General features: G+C 46.4%; 1 protein-coding gene across 12 annotated transcripts in view; it reads right to left on the reverse strand.

Moving 5' to 3' along the window:
* The window catches only part of LOC143486701 (ryanodine receptor 1-like), a 67,903-nt gene that overhangs the window by 20,513 nt on the left and 25,294 nt on the right, over positions 1-22,096 (reverse strand). For 9 of the 12 annotated variants that reach the window (XM_076986143.1, XM_076986099.1, XM_076986084.1 and 6 more), the window contains 47 exons: positions 21,650-21,855; positions 20,993-21,167; positions 20,633-20,841; positions 20,074-20,426; positions 19,299-19,428; positions 19,049-19,209; positions 18,635-18,797; positions 18,355-18,441; positions 17,867-18,093; positions 17,230-17,674; positions 16,455-16,997; positions 15,602-15,802; positions 15,374-15,485; positions 15,097-15,237; positions 14,565-14,838; positions 14,287-14,404; positions 13,930-14,062; positions 13,182-13,276; positions 12,940-13,075; positions 12,339-12,522; positions 12,107-12,218; positions 11,894-12,014; positions 11,593-11,762; positions 11,136-11,356; positions 10,931-11,021; positions 10,677-10,817; positions 10,419-10,579; positions 10,226-10,304; positions 10,007-10,096; positions 9,721-9,867; positions 9,506-9,583; positions 9,336-9,411; positions 8,688-8,811; positions 8,379-8,494; positions 8,154-8,221; positions 7,848-7,969; positions 7,381-7,430; positions 6,491-6,551; positions 4,854-4,980; positions 4,606-4,714; positions 4,392-4,473; positions 4,140-4,270; positions 3,660-3,980; positions 3,212-3,452; positions 2,827-2,914; positions 2,631-2,723; positions 2,191-2,205 (listed from right to left, as the gene is read on the reverse strand). In XM_076986143.1, coding sequence (XP_076842258.1) covers positions 2,191-2,205; positions 2,631-2,723; positions 2,827-2,914; positions 3,212-3,452; positions 3,660-3,980; positions 4,140-4,270; positions 4,392-4,473; positions 4,606-4,714; positions 4,854-4,980; positions 6,491-6,551; positions 7,381-7,430; positions 7,848-7,969; positions 8,154-8,221; positions 8,379-8,494; positions 8,688-8,811; positions 9,336-9,411; positions 9,506-9,583; positions 9,721-9,867; positions 10,007-10,096; positions 10,226-10,304; positions 10,419-10,579; positions 10,677-10,817; positions 10,931-11,021; positions 11,136-11,356; positions 11,593-11,762; positions 11,894-12,014; positions 12,107-12,218; positions 12,339-12,522; positions 12,940-13,075; positions 13,182-13,276; positions 13,930-14,062; positions 14,287-14,404; positions 14,565-14,838; positions 15,097-15,237; positions 15,374-15,485; positions 15,602-15,802; positions 16,455-16,997; positions 17,230-17,674; positions 17,867-18,093; positions 18,355-18,441; positions 18,635-18,797; positions 19,049-19,209; positions 19,299-19,428; positions 20,074-20,426; positions 20,633-20,841; positions 20,993-21,167; positions 21,650-21,855 — 7,328 coding nt within the window. The remainder of the gene's footprint in view (positions 1-2,190; positions 2,206-2,630; positions 2,724-2,826; positions 2,915-3,211; positions 3,453-3,659; positions 3,981-4,139; positions 4,271-4,391; positions 4,474-4,605; positions 4,715-4,853; positions 4,981-6,490; positions 6,552-7,380; positions 7,431-7,847; positions 7,970-8,153; positions 8,222-8,378; positions 8,495-8,687; positions 8,812-9,335; positions 9,412-9,505; positions 9,584-9,720; positions 9,868-10,006; positions 10,097-10,225; positions 10,305-10,418; positions 10,580-10,676; positions 10,818-10,930; positions 11,022-11,135; positions 11,357-11,592; positions 11,763-11,893; positions 12,015-12,106; positions 12,219-12,338; positions 12,523-12,939; positions 13,076-13,181; positions 13,277-13,929; positions 14,063-14,286; positions 14,405-14,564; positions 14,839-15,096; positions 15,238-15,373; positions 15,486-15,601; positions 15,803-16,454; positions 16,998-17,229; positions 17,675-17,866; positions 18,094-18,354; positions 18,442-18,634; positions 18,798-19,048; positions 19,210-19,298; positions 19,429-20,073; positions 20,427-20,632; positions 20,842-20,992; positions 21,168-21,649; positions 21,856-22,096) is intronic. The other 3 variants (XM_076986107.1, XM_076986134.1, XM_076986115.1) reach the window with 1 other exon arrangement.

Here is a 22,096-nt window from a genome sequence, read left to right on the forward strand (position 1 = left end):
ATATCCAAATGATTTTAGAGAGAACTACAATAGACTTACATACTTATTTAATATAAATAACACTAATAAAAAACAATCTGTAAACGTTGCCCATGTTATGGTTCATTCTTGAACTATCTGTCACTGTTCTACTGAGTGACACTGTAATTGTTAAACTGTCTGAATTTCTAAATTGTGTTATAGTTTATTTCCTAAAGGATGAGGGAGGTGATGTGATCTAGAGGTTATTGAACTATTCTACTGCATATTAGGGAGTGAAGATGTTAACATCATGCTTGGAGGGCAAACACTAAAGTCTATAGTTACACACTAAGGAAAGAAGCCACTGTAATAAGGAAAGTGCCACTTATAACCGGTGGGTGTTAGGGCTTGCAGAACAGGTAGGGGGCAGTGTTTCTGTGCTGAGACACCTGTCGATGCACACACAAAGCAGTCTTGTTAGTAGTGCGGCATGGTCCACTCTTCAACACTGCACACTAGAAATCAGCAACAGATTAAGGGGCCTCCTTCATCACCCTGAACTCTCTGCCATACATCCACACGTGTGCTCTCCACTCTTAATGCCAAAGGGGTCCATTACTGACTCTTATCTGCTGCTATTAAGAGTTCCTTCTGGCCAAGTGTTTGGATCTGTAAGTGTGAGGAGTGTGTGTGTGTGTGTGTGTGTACTAGGGATGTGGAGATTCATCGATTCACATCGGTGAATCGGTACACATGTCTGCGATGCGACTGCATCGGTAGATTCAACGTGCATCGAGTTTAATTTGCGGGCGAATTCACGATGCATCGCCTTCAGTGAGGCGGTCACGCAATCTGCAAACAATGCCGTGGGGCTAAATACGTTAGTAGCACAACGAACCTGGCGACACGCACGAAAAGACGGCACGGTGTGGACATCTCTGCGGCCGCTACCCCCTCGTAACCCCCCCGCTCAACAACTTACGTTCGTGAGTGTGTCGCATCGCATTTGTATCGCATCGCATCGACAAGGGGTTTCAGAGTATTGCAGTTATATTGCATCGTTAGCAGTATATCGAGATGTGTATCGAATCTAGCTTAGTGGTGACGATATACATCTCTAGTGTGTACATGTGTGTGCGTGCATATGAGCGCACATGTCCCTGTCAAGGAAAGAGAGAACCAATACCAAGGAGATAACAGATGGTGCACCAGTAATGAACATCCTGCAAGCCCAGAGCAGAGGCATGATTCTAAGGCCTGTCCTCCATAAAGTTACACTTTAAACACCCACTGGGATATTCTCAGGGAAGGAACAGTTAAGTGATGGCTGATGTCGTAATGGGTAACGTTATAACTATAAATCACTCGTCCATATAAAGTTACCTGAAGTGTGTTAAGGCAAAGGGAATTTCTCTTTTAGTACAATGGTTTGAGTGAATTAGAATGAAGGTCAGTATCAGCTGAAGGATGTGAACCATTAAAGTCAGGTCCCCTGTTCCACAACAACAAAAATCAAATAAAACAACCAAAGAAGAAAGCAGTACCCATGATGCAACACTCAGTATATACTCAGTATACTGTATATACTCTTGTATCCCTAGGAAACTATGAAGAGATGAAGTGTGGGCATTGGTGTACTCATATGACACAGCTAAAGAGAAGAGGTGATTAAGAAGGCCCCCTCTATGGGAGCTTCTCCACAGAGCTTTACAACCAGACAAGTAGAAACAAAAAGAAAAGCAATAAAGTTCAAGGAAAAGAGTCATTCAAAGACAGAGAAAAGGGAAGAGGAGGGAAAAAGAGAAGTCTGTACATACTCGCAACAAACGAAACCCAGCAGGTGGCAAACCCATCAAACTCAGGGCAGGGCAACAGGACTCGGAGCCAGCAACAAACCAGCAGCTGACCAGAGTACCACGGGCCCTATCCCGCTCCCCAGAACCGAGGGCTGTCATCAAACGCCTGCCAAAGCACCCGGACACACACTGGCAGCCACTGAGGCCCGACCCTGCTACCCAGTCGAAATAAAGTAATCCACAATATGCAGAAAATATTACAGCAATTTGCTCGAATCTGAAGGTCTATTTTAGCTAGAGAGAGAACGGGCAGGGGCCCTCGCTAGCATGATTGGCTCAGTGTGGCGGCCAGTGCGTGGGCTTGATGGACAGGCCCAGCGGTGTGGGGGCCATGCAAACAGCATAGCTCCCTCGTGCAGAAATGCGGTCTGACCTCTCCGTCCCCAGCCTAGAGAACCCGGCATCGCCACCAGGACAGAACACAGGAAGGGGGGGGGAAAAAAACACAGTATGTTAACATCGCCTCACGGGAACATCCGCGGCCCTGCTCTTCTGCCCCAACCTCACAGGAGGGTCAAACAAAGCAACAACAAACAACAACGAACAACAACAAACAACAACAAACAACAACTACAGCTGCTGCCCCAACAGACTGCCAGACTGCATGAAGGGGAAAAAATAAATCTCTGCTACACAAACTGAAGCGAGAATTAGTTTGGAAAAACAAATTGTTTTATACCTTATTCTATATTTCATAAGGAGAAAAGAAAACAGATTATAAACGATGTGGCGTTAGATGTGTCGTTCCGTCTCTGACTGAACAGGAACAAGACCGACGCGAGTGTGTGGATCAGTTATCGGTGCCTGGCTCACCTTGGTCATCTTGCTCTTACTGTCAGCCATGAGGAAAGACATGTTGTTGATCTCGTTCAGCACCACAAAGTTCTGCTCCTCACGCTTAAAGTTCTGCAGATAAGGTGCATTTGTCACCGTAAGCCAGAAAGCAGCTTCATAACTGGACGATTATACAGCATGAAGCTTCGGAGTTTAAAAAGGCATTTAAACTTACATGGGATTTGGACCAAAAGATGAAGACCTCCCCCACCATCCTGAAGAGGTCTTCTGCGTCAGGATCAGGGCAGGTCAGCCACCTCGCCCTTCCAAAACACAAGTTTTTTATTTATTTATTTTTTACATTATAACTTGTGACGACAAGTCTCTCGCTCAGAGAAAACCTAGTGCATCTAGTAACATTATGCTCATTTTCCAACACTACATTAATATTATAGACACCACTGTATATAACAATAAGTTCAATGCGATCAATATAATATGAGGGTGAGACAGGTCTTTATGAAATGCTAATGCGCTCAGCCTCCGCGCTCAGACGCTGTTTGTTAACGTTTGTTAACGATGGCGTTTATTAACGTGTCGCACAGACGCGTCGTCGGCACCTGTTGTTGTCCACGTAGCGGATGAGCAGGGGGTAGAGGGCATACAGGTCCCTGCAGAGCACGGCAAACTCATCGCGGATGGTGCCCTGCTCGCTGTCCACCTCCCCCTTGCCTTCCATCCGCAGCTGCTCCTCCTCCGCCACCACCTTGCCGGACCGTTTCTTCAACTTCTCCATGGTGGGGATGAAGTGGGACTTCAGCATCTCCGGCTTGGCCCTGCTCACGATGGGCTGGGCGAACACTGTTGGGGGGATGACAGCCACAACGGAGCGTCAGAAGCTGTGTGGGTTACTGGTGCTCGGTGCAGAATGTCATACAGACAGTGATATACTAGGATTCGTCCCATTTGGTATTAGGCATGCAAATGTGATATTAAATGATGATTAAAAGACGGCAAATTGCTCTTTTAGGAAGAAGGTTCCAGAATTGCTGTCTGCAACCCGCTGACCTGCCAGTCTCTTCATCCAGGAGGCCTCATCGATGCCCAGGTTATTGACCACGATCTTCATGATGTTGCCCAGCAGCTGGTTGAGGTGTTCAGAGGTGACCTCTGTGCAGAGCTGTCCTTCCTGTTCGGGGAAGTTCTCCGCACCTCTCTCCCACCAACGGGGGAGGTAGTTGCACAGCATAGGCAGGGTGATCTCGATCACATGGGGCATTTCAGTGTAGCGGGCGCCGGACTCCGCCATGCTAGTGATCTCCTTCATGAGCAAGTCCAGTTCGGGGATGTCCAGGCATAGCTCTTCCACCTGATTGGGCAGTCCCAGAACTTACAAAGACAAGAGGAATTGAAAATGAGAGAAGACCGACCAAATGACACAAGGCAGATTTACAGATTTACAATTTACAGAGAGAGAGAGAGAGAGAGAGAGAGAGAGAGAGAGAGAGAGAGAGAGAGAGAGAGAGAGAGAGAGAGGGCTGTACTCACTGGTTCTCTCTCTTGGGGTTTTGGTTGTGTACACTGAGTATGTGTTGAACTCGTTGAGGTGGGGTTCCAGGTAGGCCACAGGCATGGCAGCAGCTAGATGAGCTAGACACTCCCCGAGGGCGGGTCTTAGCCTGGAAAACACGCCCACGTCTGCACTAAACCCACTGGTAATATCACATAGTGTCACATCAATGCACTAGTGGCAGGCAGCGATAAGCTCGATTTGACATCGGATGAGGAAGTTGTACTTACTTCTCAGCATGGGGTGTCTTCACGGTCCCCACAGAGTAGATGCTGCACATGAGGCGATAGCAGGATATCTGCAAGTCATCCACTGAAGAACAGGAAATAGATTACAGTGAAATGTAGAGACTGAATTTACAAGCTTCTATATCTGGCTCACACTAAATAAATAAATAAAGTTCTGATGAAAAAAAAAAGAATTTATGAGCGGCCTCTGACTTACAGATGACATCATCTCCAAACTGGTGCTGGGCAATGTGGTCGAAGAGTGATGTAAGCACTGGCAGCAGAGCGACGGTGGTGTAGTTAATGTTCTGAGACACTCCCTTAACCTTCGACGCCAGCACACACATCCGACCAAGCAGCAGAAAATGGGAGTCGGTCAGTCGTTTGTATTACAACAACGGGACATGGTGAGGCAGCTCTAACAGGGTGATGTAGAAGGGGGGGGGGGCTCTTCTAGCATCTAACCTGGTTTTTGGTGGACACTTTGCCCAGTTTGAGGTTCTCGACCATCTTCTCAATATCATCAGCTGCACTCTCAAAGAAGGAGCGCAGGCCGGCCTTGACGATCTCTGGCCCTGATTTCATCACGGTCCTAAACAAAGTGATGGGGTGAGGAGTGTTCAGAGTGATGGGGTGAGGTGTGTTCAGAGTGACAGGGTGGGGAGTGTTCAGAGTGATGGGGTGAGGTGTGTTCAGAGTGACAGGTGGGGAGTGTTCAGAGTGATGGAGTGAGGAGTGTTCAGAGTGATGGGGTGAGGAGTGTTCTGAGTGATGGGGCGAGGAGTGTTCAGAGTGACAGGGTGGGGAGTGTTCAAAGTGATGGAGTGAGGAGTGTACAGAGTGATGGGGTGAGGACTGTTCAAAGTGACAGGGTTGGGGTGCTCAGAGTGATGGGGTCATGAGTGTACAGAGCAATGGAGTGAGGAGTGTTCAGAGTGACAGGGTGAGGAGTGTACCGAGTGAGAAGGTGAGAAGTGTTCAGAGTCATAGGGTGAGGTGAGGAGTGTACAGAGCGATAAAGTGAGGAGTGTACAGAGTGACAGGGTGGGGAGTGTTCAGAGTGACAGGGTGAGGAGTGTTCAGAGTGATGGAGTGAGGAGTGTACAGAGTGACAGGGTGAGGAGTGTACAGAGTGATGGGGTGATGAGTGTTCAGAGTGACAGGGTGGGGAGTGTTCAGAGTGATGGGGTGAGGAGTGCACAGAGCGATGGAGTGAGGAGTCTTCAGAGTGACAGGGTGGGGAGTGTTCAGAGTGACAGGGTGAGGAGTGTTCAGAGTGATGGAGTGAGGAGTGTACAGAGCGATGGAGTGAGGAGTGTTCAGAGTGACAGGGTGAGGAGTGTACAGAGTGATGGGGTGATGAGTGTTCAGAGTGACAGGGTGGGGAGTGTTCAGAGTGATGGGGTGAGGAGTGCACAGAGCGATGGAGTGAGGAGTGTTCAGAGTGACAGGATGAGGAGTGTTCAGAGGAGTGTACAGAATGACAGGATGAGGAGTGTACAGAGTGATGGAGTGAGGAGTGCACAGAGTGATGGGGTGAGGAGTGTTCAGAGTGACAGGGTTGGGGTGTTCAGAGTGATGGGGTGAGGAGTGTTCAGAGTGACAGAGTTGGGGTGTTCAGAGTGATGGGTGAGGAGTGTACAGAGCGATGGAGTGAGGAGTGTACAGAGTGACAGGGTGATGAGTCTTCAGAGTGATTGGGTGAGGAGTGTACAGAGTGACAGGGTGAGGAGTGTTCAGAGTGATGGAGTGAGGAGTGTAGAGGGACATGGGGTAGGACTGTACAGAGCAATGGGTTGAGGAATGTAGTGCAATGATGTGAATAGCATGAATAGCTAATGGTGAGATTCTGATGGAGTGAATAGTGTTCAGAGTGACAGGGTGAGGAGTGTTCAGAGGCAGGGGTGGAACTGTGATGGAGTGATGTATTTTAGAATGAGTGAAGATGACCTCCTGGTTCTAGGGATATTACAAACCACAAATGTTGGTGGCTCTCTGATGTAACACATCTGACTCAACTCATGAAGACTCTAACAGTTTCTTGGTGAGTTGACATCGGTGCGGCAGAGCAGAGAAAACACAGTAAGTATTTTTTAAATTACCTGGCATCCAGTGAACGGGACAGGATGTGCAAGCAGTTTACCACTGCTGAGGCGTCAGTTCCTGCATACAACAAACACCATGTAGGTTCCTAGCTCGATGTAGGATCACTGCTGGACCCAGAAATGCCATTCCACATATTTTATACTTTATTCATTTTTTTAAACCAAGATTGATGCAAAATATTTTACATTTTTGGAGGGTCAAATCCAGTCAAAATGCGTGTAACATTTGACCACAAACACCTTAATGAGTTCAGGTATGGGGGGATCACCTGAGAGCATGTTGAGTCTGATGCTAAAGAGCATGAATCAGACATCACTAAATATAATCACCTTGTACTACCAGAGATCTGGTTTAAGGAGGTGATAAAAATAGACCCTGGTCACATCAGTTCCAATGACAAAGCACATGCTCATAACTGTGATGGAACTGTAGAGCTGGGCATTACTGAGCAGCAGTTATGCATATTGCTTCTTTTAGATTTGTAGTATGTTTGTGGGAATGTTTCAAATAATGCAAGGCAATCTTCACTTTAGCGTCAAGTGTGCATCATTGTGTGAAGGCTTGCAAATAGGTAAGCAAAGCAGAGCAAGTAACAGCAGGCAGGGGCACTCAGAGAGAGAGAGAGAGAGAGAGAGAGAGAGAGAGAGAGAGAGAGAGAGAGAGAGAGAGAGAGAGAGAGAGAGAGAGAGAAAGACAGATTGAAAACTGAGAGACTAAGCAGTGTTAAGATAAAGAGAAACACCAAGAGCATCAAAGAAGTCTAAAATGAGCAAAGAGCAAAATGGAAGCTAGTCTGAAAGCAGTAGTTGGGTGTTAATGCCATGAAACAACAACACAGCTGAGGGGGAGGGGTGTTCATCCAGCAGCAACCTTGCAGGTTTCTTACCAAAGAGGGAAACTCTGTGCCTCACTAGAGCAGCCAACTTACAGAAGATACTGAGGCAGGAAGAGAGAGAAAGAGAGGGCAAGGAACGAAGGGGGGAAAAGAGAGGGGGATGGAGGGGAACAAAGAGGTGAGCTTCAGGCAAGGATAACGGAAGCAGGCGAATCAGTTTCGTGTCGAATGAGAGCAGTATAACGTGGAAAGAGAAGAGGGAGAACTGAGAGGAGATGGAAGACCACCAAAACACCAAAGGGAACACACTAGGTGTGGAGCGCACATGTGTGAACGCAACACATCTCCGAAAACTCACAACTGCAAGAATTACTCCAAACGGCACCAAACCCATAACTTTAATGTTCATAGTCCTCTAGAGAATGCAAAAGGGCAGGTCTCACTGATTTTGAACGTTGATAATAAAGCTGTAGCCCACATGTGACTAGCATTTCCTGTGTTTGTCCAGTAGTGGTCACCTGGCAATCATCTCCTTCTCCTTGTTGGACGCATGACCGCCGCTGCCCAGCACTTTGGCGGGAGTGGAGAGGAAGTAGAGGCAGTGGTTCTTAAAGTACTGGTTTATGAGAGGCAGCAGGATCTAGAGGTGAAAATGTGTCAGAGATTGAAAGATATACATGTTAAAGATCCATGTAACATATGTATTTATAATATATTTTAAGATATGTTATTCAGGCACTGGTTAAATGTGTTATCCCCATAAAGTGATTTACACACTTTTATAATTTTATAAAAGATTAACGGATGTTCCGGGGATGTCTCACCTTGGCAAAGAATTTGATCTCCTGCTCATGGGGGGATTTCTCAACTCTACCACTGCTCACAACAGCCTCTGGAGCCACACAAGTACATGTGCACACACACGCACGCACGCACGCACGCACGCACACACACACGCACACACATTAGATTGTCACCTCTGCTAAAAAGATAAGTTTCACATTAGCTCATTCCTGATCATTTGAACAAAATACTGCTTATATCCCCACCCAGATGAGCAATGAACTCTTGAGCGATCTCCATCCACTTCAGTAGCTTCTGCAGGAACCCATAAGCAAAGCGTTTCTCAATGGAGGAGATCTCCTGCTCCATGTCCTTTAGTCCCCTGCAGGAATGGCGAGGGAGATGAGACACATGAGAACACACCTTAAAGGGCAAAAAAAGGCGTTAAAAGCTTAAGGCAGGAGGGACACCGCATGTCCTCCACAACTGCCTGTTTCACAGTTTACAGGCCACATTTACATCACCAGTTTAACATTAACATTTATATCGTCCATTTTAGTTAAGCATAGAGGCACCTGGTGACCGCATATCCCTCAAACTGAAGGAATTTGAGGAGGTCTTGCGCCTTCTCCCTGTCGCGGGACTTCTCCTTAGCCGTCAGAGTGTCATAAGGAACAAGCAGTGGATGGGTGCCTCCTCCTACAGCCCCACGACATTTGGGAAGAGCAGAACATATGCTTGGGTTCACACAATATCCTGTGGCCATTTTCACTTCATTTCAGCCAACTGAACATTCTGTTCTTATTCTTATTTACAAAATGAATTGTTGTTGAAGGCCTGTTTGAGGGCCACTGCAAGCCGTCCATTTAATTTGAATACAAAAGATTTGGATATATGCTTTTTCCTTAGAGAACATTTTAAGTTATTGTGTTGGACAGCAGCAGACAATAGCTCAATGAGACAACATCTTTCAAAAACATGCTACGTATAGGTCACTTGGTGGAGCGTCCTTGTGTACAAAAAAAAATCCCAATTTTCTCTAGCAAGGTCTGTATGTTGAATAAGTTGCAATCATATTTATTCAGATATATTAAATAGTTCTATCGATTTTAGAATAAGGCTGACTCTGTACAGGCTGCACTGCAATTGAAATATTTATAATGTTTTGGTGCACATAGCTGTGGCGACTGTCAGGACCATCACTCACAGACTCTAGATCTTACCTTTGGCCTGAAGCTCCATCTTCTTTTTCCTGCCCCAGGTATTGTGGTAATTCTCTGCCAGCTGCTCTGCCATAGACTAGAGGTGGATAAATGTACAAAACTCACTGTTACTGCAAAAACCAAGACCAGCAGTTACGCTTAAAGAAAAATATGAAGCATCCACACCATACCTGCAGTTCTCTGGAGAGAGCCATGTTGGTGAAGTCCACCGGCTGGGGAGAGTAACCCTGACTAGGATCATAAGTAGCCTGTACAGACAGAGAAATACTTTTATGGGAAAAATGAAAGAAAAAAAAAACAAATGTCCAAGCAATGTGTTCTGTCCCATTTTGCTTCCTTCTTCTATTTTCATTCTCTCCTTCTGTCCTTTTCATTCTGGCTTCACCTGAGCAGCATGGGAGATCTTCCTGGTGGCAGTGGCAGGGCTCTTTTCGCCCTTGTCCCCCTCTTCCCGAGCCTTCTCAATAGTCCACTCCCAGGCTAACATGGCCTTTATGGACTCCTTAATAGGCCAACGATAGATCTCTTTATCCTGAGGGGCACAGCAGGAAGATAAGTGGCTTATAATTTGTGCAATACAAAATTAAGTCTTGCTAACAGAACTATCTTAGCAACGAGCTGACTACATGCGGTTTCTCTCATGGATTGTCAGTAGCCACAGAGTTGAGTACCTTCTCAGAAAAGGTCTTGTATGGCCGCAGCATAGGATGAGACTTAGCAGTTTCATCCAGATTTTCTCCATATGTCCAGTTGTTTTGGATCTGAAACAAAACAGTTGTGGTCAAATGCCTGCAAAATCATATCCAATTACTAACTGTAGCATCACAGAATTATAAAAACCCACCATTTTTAAACTATGTTTATGAAAAAAGAGTGGCCTTGTGGCTAACCTTCTCAAAGGCCCATTTGTCATGGGTGTGCTCCGCAAATTTGTTTATGAAGGCATCCAGCTTCTCTGGGATGATGGTGCTGTGGAGAACCAAGCAGCTGGTTAATGCATCTCACCTTGTTTTCTTCTGGAGGGTTTCACAGTGGTCCTACAACTAGTGCACATCTATTTCGGTTTGCCAGAACCGTACTCACTTGGTGGTTTCCACAGGTCTGGGATCAAAGTTCCCCTCAGCATCAACAGTGGCTTTCTTCTCGGTCACAGAATAACTGGCATCTACGTAGTCTGGAGGAATGGCTCCCGCAATGGCGCAGATGCACGGCATGGCGATCTTGAACAACTCCGCGCCGAATTTCTAAAGAGGTGAATGCAGCAGATATATACGCCGTCATGTATTTGCAGGCATATACGTCTGTGTTCTCACAGACTTAATAAACATGCCGCCGTCTCACCTTGTGTGCCAGCGACTCGAAGATTCCCCAGAAGAGTTTGCGTGAGAGATGGAGTTCCTCCTCCGACGTGATGCCGAAGTTGGCCCAGCCATTTGGCAGACAGTAGTACTTCCAGCAGCGCTCGTAATGATTGGTCAGCAGCTGAAAGTTAAAGTGACCTCAGTCGTAACACCACCAATGATCGACGGTGTAGAGAGTGGGGAAGTACCGGCATGTTGCCAGAGAGAAAATGAGCGGGGAGCCACAGCGCTTACTTTGAGAGGCATCTTGGCATACTCGTTGAGGATCGGCACGTCGAACACGAGTCTCCTCAGCAGATGCTGCAGCATTGATGGATGCAGATACCTGAAAATACATCAACAAAACAGCCCAAAATGGTGAGCACAGTCGAACATGCTTAACAAAAAAAAGAGTGTATAGAGTCAGGACGCAGCGTCAGATATGAGAATGCGAACTGACTTGACCAGGGACATGAGGCAGTCCTCGATTATGTCCCTCTGGGCCTTCGTGAGGGCGCGGCCGCGTGACAGCCTGTAGATGGTGTGTAGCATGGAGTCGATCATGATGGCACGGTGGTCGGAGCCGGCGAAGAGAGGGGCGCACTTCGTGAGAAGCGGCAGGACCGCGGAGCACAGGTAGCGGTTCAAAGCCAGTGCCATCTCCGTGGTGCTGAACGCCGCCTGGTGCCAGACAGCACAAACGCACATTCAGACTGTTCCTAAACCATTTCCAGCCCAGCGAACTAATGACATATATTAAAAACTATGAGTTCATAACATCTGTTGTTTGTGTTATAGTGTCGATCTAAATTGTGATAGCCTAATGTTTTTTTTTCTAATGAAGACAAGACTTTTCTGTTATTGGATTCATTGTCCATTATGCCAAATTAACAGACCAAAGAGAGATAATAACTCACCGTGTCCAGAGAGGCAGAAGCTCTCATGTCCGGCAGGAAGCCCACCTCCAGCACGTGGAGCAGGAAGTCTTGGTTATCAATGCCATATACTCTATCCAGGAACAGCACCATTGAGGCCTTGTGGTCTGGCACAAAACTGGCAGACATCTTGGGTTCAATGATCTGACCCTCTATTGAAAATGTGAGCATAAAAAGAAAAAAATAATAATGACACTGCAGAATGAGTAGAAAGGGAAGAAATAAAACATTCTTTATATATATTATATCTTTATACATTTATATTATTTTCTTGCCTGCATACCTTTGCCAATGGTTGGAATCTGCACAGGCAAGCTAATGACTCCCACCAGATCTTCAATGGGCACCAAAGACCTGAGGATAGCTCTGATCCTCAGAGCCTCCCCTTTACCAGCCTGGATCAACTGTGGAGAGAGACTCAACCAATGAATGTGCTTTCGAAATTTTACAGAAATCCACTTAAGTGAGCAGAAATTGCACATTATGCTTGTCGTACGTGCATCTCGGGGGCACAGCGTCCCAGCAAATCAATAAGAGCTGAATAGAACGACATGATGGCGTTCCCCAGATGAACCCTGTTCTCCTCGTGTTGCTCATCCCCACTAAACCTATGAGGTGACCACAGTGCAAAAAAAACTCACTTGATTCGTCAATGAGGGTCTAAGACATGCAAAAATGCACAGGGCTATGCAATGCTTCAGCATGAGGTTCCTGCACTAAAGACTTACATGAAGCGCCTGTCTTTCTTTGGAGTAGGGCCATCCCTGGCAGGATCCTCTGAGGTTTTAATGGCATCTTCCATGGCAGCCAGCAGACCAGCCCCACCCTCTCCTCTCAGGGCGGGGCCAAAGCACTCAGGCCGACGAATGAGGAGTCGCACCACCACATTGGCGTTCTCCTCTACGCTCTCACCTGTAGGGGGAAACTCACTCACTGTTCTTCACTGCATCGACTCATGGCAAGCTGCCTACCCAGTTACTGTTACACTGAAATGCCGACAGTGCAAATTTTCAGAACTGAACCTAAAATTACCATGTAATAGCTTTTCTAAGACTAACTGCAATGTCTGCCACGGTCCACAACCCCCCCCCCCCAGATACGTGAGCCATTATATTTATTTCATTCGTTTCAATGTACTAAAAAGTGTGGGTAATGTAACACACGGAGCTTTAATGACCAAATTTGTGGCTTAATTACTCAAGAAATAGCCCATTTCAATCCCATGACATTTTATGAGGAGATCTAAAGTTTGACTCTCCAGCTCATGAAGATACCACATTAAGGAACTCTCAGAAACCGACACAAACATAAATTTAGCTCAACACCTACCATTGACGAACACAGCAAAACGGAGGAAGTCCAGATATCGCTCCCCACCACAAGGGTTCCAGGCGATGTCAGGGTAGCCTTTAGACAGCAGCATGGGGCACATCTGTAGTCCGCACCCAGCCAGGTATGTTACTACCTGTTTGAGAAGAAAACGGAAAGGAGAATGTAAACATTCTATGCCCCGACCCCCAGACGTGGACAGGTCTGGTGTTAGTGTTAGCTGAGGTAAACGCATCTCTCACCATCTCAAGGTCCTGCTCCTGCAGGGCTAAAGCCAGTTCATTGTTGTCAATACACGAGGCTGCCGCTACATCCAGAGGGGTGGAGCCTCGCATTCCTGAATAAACCCATGATCACATGACCACATCACAACTCATCAAAATATTGAAAATGTATTTAACATTTAAATATGAAAGTGCTTAGTGTGGATTATGAAGCCCTCTGATGGTGTGGTAAGTGTGGATTATACAGGCCCTCTGATGGTGTGATTAGTGTGAATTATACAGGCCCTCTGATGGTGTGGTTAGTGTGGATTATACAGGCCCTCTGATGGTGTGATTAGTGTGGATTATAAAGCCCCTCTGATGGTGTGGTTAGTGTGGATTATACTGGCCCTCTGATGGTGTGGTTAGTGTGGATTATACTGGCCCTCTGATGGTGTGGTTAGTGTGGATTATACAGGCCCTCTGATGGTGTGGTTAGTGTGGATTATGAAGCCCCTCTGATGGTGTGCTTAGTGTGGATTATACAGGCCCTCTGATGGTGTGCTTAGTGTGGATTATACAGGCCCTCTGATGGTGTGGTTAGTGTGGATTATACAGGCCCTCTGATGGTGTGGTTAGTGTGGATTATACAGGCCCTCTGATGGTGTGGTTAGTGTGGATTATACAGGCCCTCTGATGGTGTGGTTAGTGTGGATTATGAAGCCCCTCTGATAGTGTGGTTAGTGTAGATTATGAAGCCCCTCTGATGGTTAATGGGGAGTCTCACCCAGGCCGATTCCACTGTTCTGCAGCAGGTAGGACAGGTGGTCGAACATGGCGCGCTGATTCTGACGACTGATGCGGCAGAAGTAACACAGGAAGCGGCAGCAATTTGTCACCATTTGAGGGAATCTAATCTCCTTCAGAGAGTGTAGGCCAGAGAGTGTGTTAACACTGCTGACATTCAGACGCACCTCAAATGACAACTACGCATTTGTCAGCAAATAAACACTTCATTAAAAGTTCTTTACCAATATATTTAGGTAAACAACTCCAGAAGCTCTTTAATTTAAGTAAACCATTGGCTGCATATGTGGAATACTCTAATAGTTATGATGAACAATAAATGAAATAGAGGAAAGACCTTTGAGTCTCCTCCACCTCCAAGCACATTGACCATGACCTCCATGACAGTCTCGTGCATGCCCAAGGCTCTCATTAGGTTGGGGTGCTGGTAGAAAACTTTATTGTTCATGAGGTTTCTGATAGACAGAATACACAAAGAGTTAAGCACATCACAATTTATGAAACAGAATTTGAGTTTTCTGGGATTGTTCTAATAGTCTGAGATTAAAAGGAAAATAACAAATTATGAACCACCTACCACTACAGCATGTGTGAGTGGGAACAGGACGCACTAACCCGATGGTCTGGATCATGAGCGTCTCTTCCTCTGGGCCCATCTGGACAATGAGCAGCGATCGGATCTGGCCCAGGCACTCCAGCAGGTCCATGGTGTCCTGAACGGACACGGCGTTGATGGCGTATGCCTTGGGAAGAGCCCGGATCAGCTCGCCCAGGGAGTCGTACTGCCTGTGCAGCAAACTGAACATCATGCGCACCAGCTCCGGGTTCTGGATGAACGATTCCTGGGCCCAGTGGATCATGGTGTGGGAGATCAACTCCTGCAGAGTGCCTAGGAGGATTCCAGAAATGTCACTCTGATCAGATTCTGAAACCCTTGGGAATCTGCTCTTGACTAAACCAACAAACATTTTCATTTGGCTGACAAGGCCTCGTTGTCATAAAGGCTTAAATGCTTATCACATTACCAAAGAAATCAGACTGTTAAGTGCACAAAGTTAAACACCTATTTAAAGGTTGATTCACTGAGATGTATTATTGTAAATAATTAAATTAATATTTTAAATATTTGAGGCTCTCTGTGACTCACTGGGTTTGTACTCTTCCTCTGGTTCAGGCTCTTCATCATTCTTCTTACGGAGGCTCTTGACTTTCTCCACCAGCTTGAGCAGCCTTCCTCTCAGAGATCTATCAACCTCTTCCTCCTCCTCCTCTTCCTCCATATGCACACCTGACATTGACAGCGATGTGAGCGATGTACAATCGAAAACAGACGTTCCAAGGATTATGGATTATGAAGCATAGTAAGATTCGGTTATTTTGAAGCTGCCATATGGGAGATAAGGCCGGTGATGTTTGAAACTGACCGCAGTGATTGAGGATGTCATTGTGGAAATGTTGGAGACAATCCCGAATCTCTTCAGGCAGCGGACACTCATCATCATCTGGACAGTTCTTGAAGTTAGTCAGCATAATGACCTGGACAACAGGAGAAAGACGCGAAGGCCTTCAAGCATGGGTTTGTGTGGCACTCGAGCATTAGTTTGTGTAGGTATATACACTGCAGTAGCAAAAGGCTAGTGCACGAGGGGCACCTGTTCCTGTGGAGGGGAACGGAATTCGCGTGTCTTCCGCGCTGTCTCTGCGGCAGACATGGTGAAGGCTCTCATCAGCTCATTGTAGCGCTCTCTCTGGTTCGTCTGAATGAACTTCACAAACTTGTCGGAGAAGGCAACGATGGCCTCCACGCGGTGCCTGAGCTCACAGTCACAGAAATACTGCAGCAGGGTGCACATCTGAGGACGGGGAGAGCCAGTCAACAGGAAATAATGAATGAATTAACTAGGGGTGACCTGCAATAGTCGCTGATTCGACTATAGTCGACTATACCCCCTAGTCGACTATGAGTGTCATAGTCGAATGTACCATTCTAACTGCATGGGGGTGCCCAAGGACGCTCCTAAGCATTCGTTGTTACATTAAATGTCTTTGTTTTCGTTATATATAGCCTTTTGTCGTTGTGTGGCAATTTTTTTTTATATTTTCAGGCAGGCATATTTTATTTTAAATATTTTTGACATTTTGCTCAGTGCCAGTTCGATATGCGCACTGCCTGTTAATTTTCTCTAACGTTTCATAAAAAAATAAGTAAGTAATAAATAAAAGCTGAATAAAGCCAACCTACCATGTTTATTCATTTATCTGAGTGTTTTAGTGTTTTACTTTGAAGTGGAAAAAAGTCCTGATTCCTGAATGAGAACGAGATCCCGTTTAAGGTGCTCTTAAAAAACCCCGATTCGACTATTAGTCGACTAAAGGGAAAATCTGACGAATCAGATTCGACTATGAAAATCCTTAGTTGAATAGAACCTCTAGAATTAACATATGATGCCCAGAGCACATGTTTAAGTGATAGATTCCATTGCATAGGGGTGAAGAGGATCTAACCTGCAGTTTGACTGACTCTGGAAGCTTCATCTGTAGCAGTCCTTCCTCTGGGGCATCCTCTGCTTCCTCCTGACCCTCACCTTCTCCTTCTCCTGCCTCCTTCTCCTCCTCTGCCTTTTCTCCATCTGCCTTTTCTCCTCCTTTCTCTTCTCCTTTCTCCCCCTCCCCTCCCTCTTCTCCTTCCTCTTTCTTGAGGGGTTTCAGCTCCTCGTCCTCCTCTTCTCCCACTCCTTCATCTACTGCCTCTTCCTCACCACCCTCCTCTTCCTCTTTTGCCTCCTCTTCCTGTTCCTTAGCAGCCCCCTCTCCTTCCCCCTCCCCCTCTTGCTCCGCCTTCCCATGGGCAAACACATTTGGGTCGATCATCTTGAGGATGTGCTTGGCATCGTCGTCGTTGAAGATGCCCATGATAAGGAGGGTGCTGATGAGTTTGAGGATGGGGACGAAGTGGAACTCGACACTGCCCCCTACTGGATCACGCATGGCCTGACTGCCATCCATGACAGCTTCAGTTAACATACTCAGAGACTTGGTCTTCAGTTCCTGCAGAGACAGCAAGAAACAGATCAAACTTAAACAAACGGGTGAAATTCATACATCTAAATCATTTTTCTGTTACTGTTACTGCTTTTTGACAACGTGTTAAGGAATGACACAACACAAAATGAAAACGTACTAAGATCTCGATGTTACACCCAGGCTGTAACCGATTTGGCCCAAAAGGCAAAACAAATCAATACTTTTACCATGAAACAAACATGGCCCCACCCCATACCTGCAGAGGGAAGACGGGGCTGAGGGTGTAGAGGTCGGGGTCGGTGCCCACGAAGCTGACGGGGGAGAAGTGTAGCTTGGGCCTGAGGCAGGTGGTGAGCCCCACCCCTGGCAGGTCGTGCGCCTTTTCCACGTCGGGGTACAACGTGATGCTGAGGGTCTCCTCCGTCATGGGCACGATGAACTCGCGGTTGGTGCCCAGGCGGTTGCGCTTGGCCGACTCCAGGTGGATGCTGATGAGGAGGTCGTAGTAGCCGATGCGCAGTGGCCCGGGCAGGTACGTGTTCTCGATGGCGTAGAAGAGCTGCGATTCGTCCACGTGGCTGCAGAGGGCGTGGGCCACGCGGTTGTTGCCCAGCGCGCACACGGCACAGTACAGCATGAGCGTGTGGTAGTGGAACTTCAGCAGGTCCTGTCGCTCCGACAGCTCTAAGACGTCGATGCATCTATACGCAAGGAAAAGGGATGAAAAGTGCATAAAGAAACAGGTATACAGTTTATTTATAGGGTTCATCTATTAAAATAATAAATAAATAAAATCATCACATTTATGATTTCACTAAAACTGATGAAAAGTTTGCAGCCATAGATTTTCCTGTACAGTCCGCGTTATGGTTGGGGTGTGATATGTGGCGGACCTGTTCTCCTCGGGTATGTGTAGCGCCATCATGGTGAGTGGCTCAACACACTCCACCATCCAGCCATGTCTGTCCGACACTCTTCCCACCTCGGGCTTCAGGAAGTGGTTAGGCATCCGACTCCAGATAACCGGGGTGAGCATCTCAACGTCCAGGCGAGGCGGACACTGGGGTACTGGGTTCTTCCGCTCACTCCGGAACATGGCAGCCGACAGGGGCATGATGTTCTAACGGACGGCCCAAGATTGAGGTCAGGAGTTGAGGAGAAGTAGAGAGAGAGAAAGAGAGTGAGATGTTCAGCAAAAAATAGATTGAAAGTCATGTATGCCTGGAAACCACAGGTCATGGCTGCTTTTGTCTACTGAAACAGAGAAATTCTTAGGGAACTAATTCTGAGGGGATGACTGTAGCAAAGGTAAGGTAAGATTGAAGTCAGGAGTCAAGAAGAAGGAGAGAGAGGTCAAAGGTGAGGTGAGGAGAGAACTGACCTTTAGCTTGCCCAGTTCAAACTGAAGCATGTTTTGGCTGAAGGGCTGAACAAACACAGCAGGGAAAAGCTTTGTGTTTTGCTCCACCTGCAAGGAAACCAAAGAAAATCTGTAAAATCTTACCCACCATACTGAGTCAATATATAAGGATGTGTCTAAAAGAAGGTGCTGGAATTAACTCAATATTTGACTACAAACATGGAAAAGGTGTTAAACATCCAGATAAGTCTTATATATCCCACCTATGCCTTGGGCATCACCAGAAGTCACCAAGACTCACCTGGTAAAAGGTGTTGATTTCCTTCCCATTGGCTGTGAATGTCATGAGACCAGTTGCCAAGTCAACCAGACAACCAACAACCAGATCCTCCTGACTGAAACACTGCTGGGGGCCACTGATTAAGTCTGCTGCCCACACCATGTAGCAGTTGCTCCTCTTTATACTGTCCGCCAATACAGATTAGAGTGTACATATTCATAAGTAATTATTAAACACATATGAATATTAATTAGAAGCCTGATTCAATAAGTCATGATCATCTATTATTGTTTCGACCTGATCTTTTGGTTAATTGACATCCTTCAAATCATTTACAGTTGAAAACATTTACAATTGAATTTAATTATAATAATTAAAATTAGACCAAACTAAAGATCACAGAGATTAAACCACAGACCGGCTGGCGCTCATCACCTGTCGTGAATGTTGCCCTTGTCATCTCCCACAGTCACAGTGACCGTGCGAACTTTGAAGAGGTCAAAGTTGAAATCGTACTGGTGGTAGTCAGGGGTGACCCAGCCCACCCAAACCCCACCTGGCTCCTGACCAGCGAATATTCGCACTGAGTAATAATACTGTTGGGGGAACACACACAAACAGCTTGAACATGTTCGGCCTGGTCAGACTGGATGGTTATAGGTGTCAACTTGTGGGAGGGGCTCACTGTAGTGGTGTTGAGGATGATCTCTGGGTCATCTCGGTCATCCGGCACCACGTCTTTTATCAAGCGGGGCAGAACAGGGGCAGGAGGGGGAGGGGTAATCATGGCCGCCTTTTTAGCCTTAAACAGGAAGCTGGGGTGGGATGCAAAAGTGGCCAGTTACAAACCCAACAGTAAGAATATGTCGATGAATCCTTTTGAAGTGTATGTCTCTAAAGGTTGTCTCTGTGTCTCTGATTAATTTGACTATGGTTATTCTCTTTGTCTGATTCATTTGGCTAAGGTTCATCTATATGTCTCTGATTCATATGGCTAAGGTTCATATCTCTGTGTCTGATTCATATGGCTAAGGTTCATCTCTGTGTCTGATTCATATGGCTAAGGTTCATCTCTCTGTGTCTGATTCATTGGTTCTGTATTTTCTGCCTAATCATGGCATGCATTACTAATGTTTACACTTCTTTTGCCAAGAACCATCAGTTTCCAGATAAAAATATTATACCCAGAATCACCTGTAGAATAAGCTGTAAAATCAGCTATAGACCCTGAATCAGCTGTTAGCTGAGTGCAATTAATGATACATCAGAACAGCTAAACAAGCAATAGCTGGGAAGCCAATTGTCCTTGAAATGCAAAGCAGAGTCCTCACAACACAAAGGAATCCAAATGAAAATGTGACATTCTGTAGCTTTAAATTCATTATTTCATTTTATGGCAACAAGAACTGAGGTAATGCCCAGTTAGAGAAGTCCTGCGTCGTTCAGAGTTCTATCCTCACCCTTTCTTTTTGCCTTTCTCAGAGGCAGTGTCTTTGTCATTCTCCTTGATGCTGGGAATGTCTTTGGGCACCGATGGTTCCTTCTCTTTCTCCTCCTGCTCCTTCTTGCTGGCCGACTTCTTCAGCAGCTCGTAGTCTGAGTGAGGATCCACCTCCAGGACCTCGTCCTCTGGGATGGTGAGGGCGCGGGTGAGGGGGGTGGTTCCCGCAGGCACCTTAAATGTCTCGTGGAACTCGATGGGCATGCTCAGTCTCAGGAACATCATGTCCGTGTTGGCATTCTGGGAGCCAAACGTCTTGTGGGTGACCTTCAGGCAGGGGGCGCTGTCCACTGTACCATCTACACGAGACACCTAAACAAGCAGAAGTATGACTCGACAAACATGTAAGACTTATTACAGTCTTACTTACAGTACCTCTTATTAATAGATGCAACAGAGGCATATATACTCTGGACCACACAAACTGTGTCAAAATGTGTTCTACACTGAATTCTGCATAATTTCAGTCATTACGCATGCTCATGAGTAGTGTATCAGAGCCTTTCGGAGGGCGGTACCTCAATGTGGTTGTGGTCTGTGGGCACCGGGGCGAACTGGGGCAGACTCTTGCTGAACCACATTGTGATGTCCCTCTTCATGTTGATGGCGAAAGGCTCGAAGCCCTCCTGCAGGCCGCAGATGGCAAAGTATCTCAGGCTGCTCACATTCTGGCCCAGGTTAATGCGTCCTACCTGGGACAGGCCCAGGGAACACACAGGGATAAAACCTGGTGGACGAACAAGAGGAAGACATCAAAAATCTGAGCCTCTTTATAAGAAATGACAAAGTTTAAGGTCAAACAGCACAAGTCAACACCACCCCATCTACATTGCTATGAAGTCCATCTGAGACCAGTTCTGGAGTTAAGACGCACTAACCATCTCCGATCTCAATGTCTTTGAAGGCCATCTCAGACCCTGAGTCGCTGATCAACATCTCTCCATTCAAGGTGAACATGATGTTCATCTCCACGAGGTCAATCATGCAGCCCACCACGTCACTGGACTGCCACTGCCGGCCAAACGGCTCGTTCCCAATGTGCCAGCGCTGAGCCTGAAGGGACAGCCAGCAGGCAGAAACCAGATGGGATTCATTTACAAAGCCCTTTCAGAACAGCGCACACTGAGCAGAGTGCCGTGCCTTCCAAACAGAAGTTCAGCATTGTCTCAACAACAAGGTATCCCTGCTGTACCTACGGTGTCATAATTTGGTCCATCATCAATAACTGCTGAGAAAGAAACTTGCAGAAATTACTTCACTAAGTCGCCAAGGAATCTGTAATCTATCTATCTGAGAGCGATCTGTGTACTAGTGGATGTGCAGTAAATCTAAAAGTCATAAGCAATTAATTTAATTATAATAATAAAACAAATATTTCATTAATAATTTTACAACAAACTTTTAATAAAATGTACATGCAAAATGAATCATGGATTAAGTATTAGGCACATAATCTATTGACACCATTAATCTTATGTGAAGGTGAATGTGGAATATGTGTACAGTATACAGTCCTAATGTCTTATTACACACACCCTGTTCCCGTTGAAGACGTAGGCCAGCTCATCTGCTCCCAGATCAGTGCTGGCACGCACGTTTGGCCGAGCCCAGCCCACTCTCATCTCCCCTGTGGTTACCGCCTCAAACTCGAAGTACCACTTGCCCGTGGTCACGGCGTACTGCTTTTCAGCCCTGAAGATGCGCACCTTGTCTCCACTGGTGTTGTCTGACGAATGACTGCCTGAGGGCGAGAATTGGGGGAAAATAGGACAAGGGCAGGCAGGAGAAGATGACGAAGAGGAAGACAAAGAGTGAGGTTAAGAATTGTCTTCCCATTTTATGTAAGTGTCTGTCAAAATATTGCCTACAGAAAAGTAAAGACACTGGCAACTGGCAATTCAGTGATTATCACTTTAGCACAATAAACAAAAATCTTTTGGATGCGTGTGACCTACGGTTTGGCTGATGTCTCGCTTTTCTGT

Source organism: Brachyhypopomus gauderio, chromosome 2 (assembly GCF_052324685.1).
Source record: "Brachyhypopomus gauderio isolate BG-103 chromosome 2, BGAUD_0.2, whole genome shotgun sequence".
Lineage (NCBI taxonomy): Eukaryota > Metazoa > Chordata > Actinopteri > Gymnotiformes > Hypopomidae > Brachyhypopomus > Brachyhypopomus gauderio.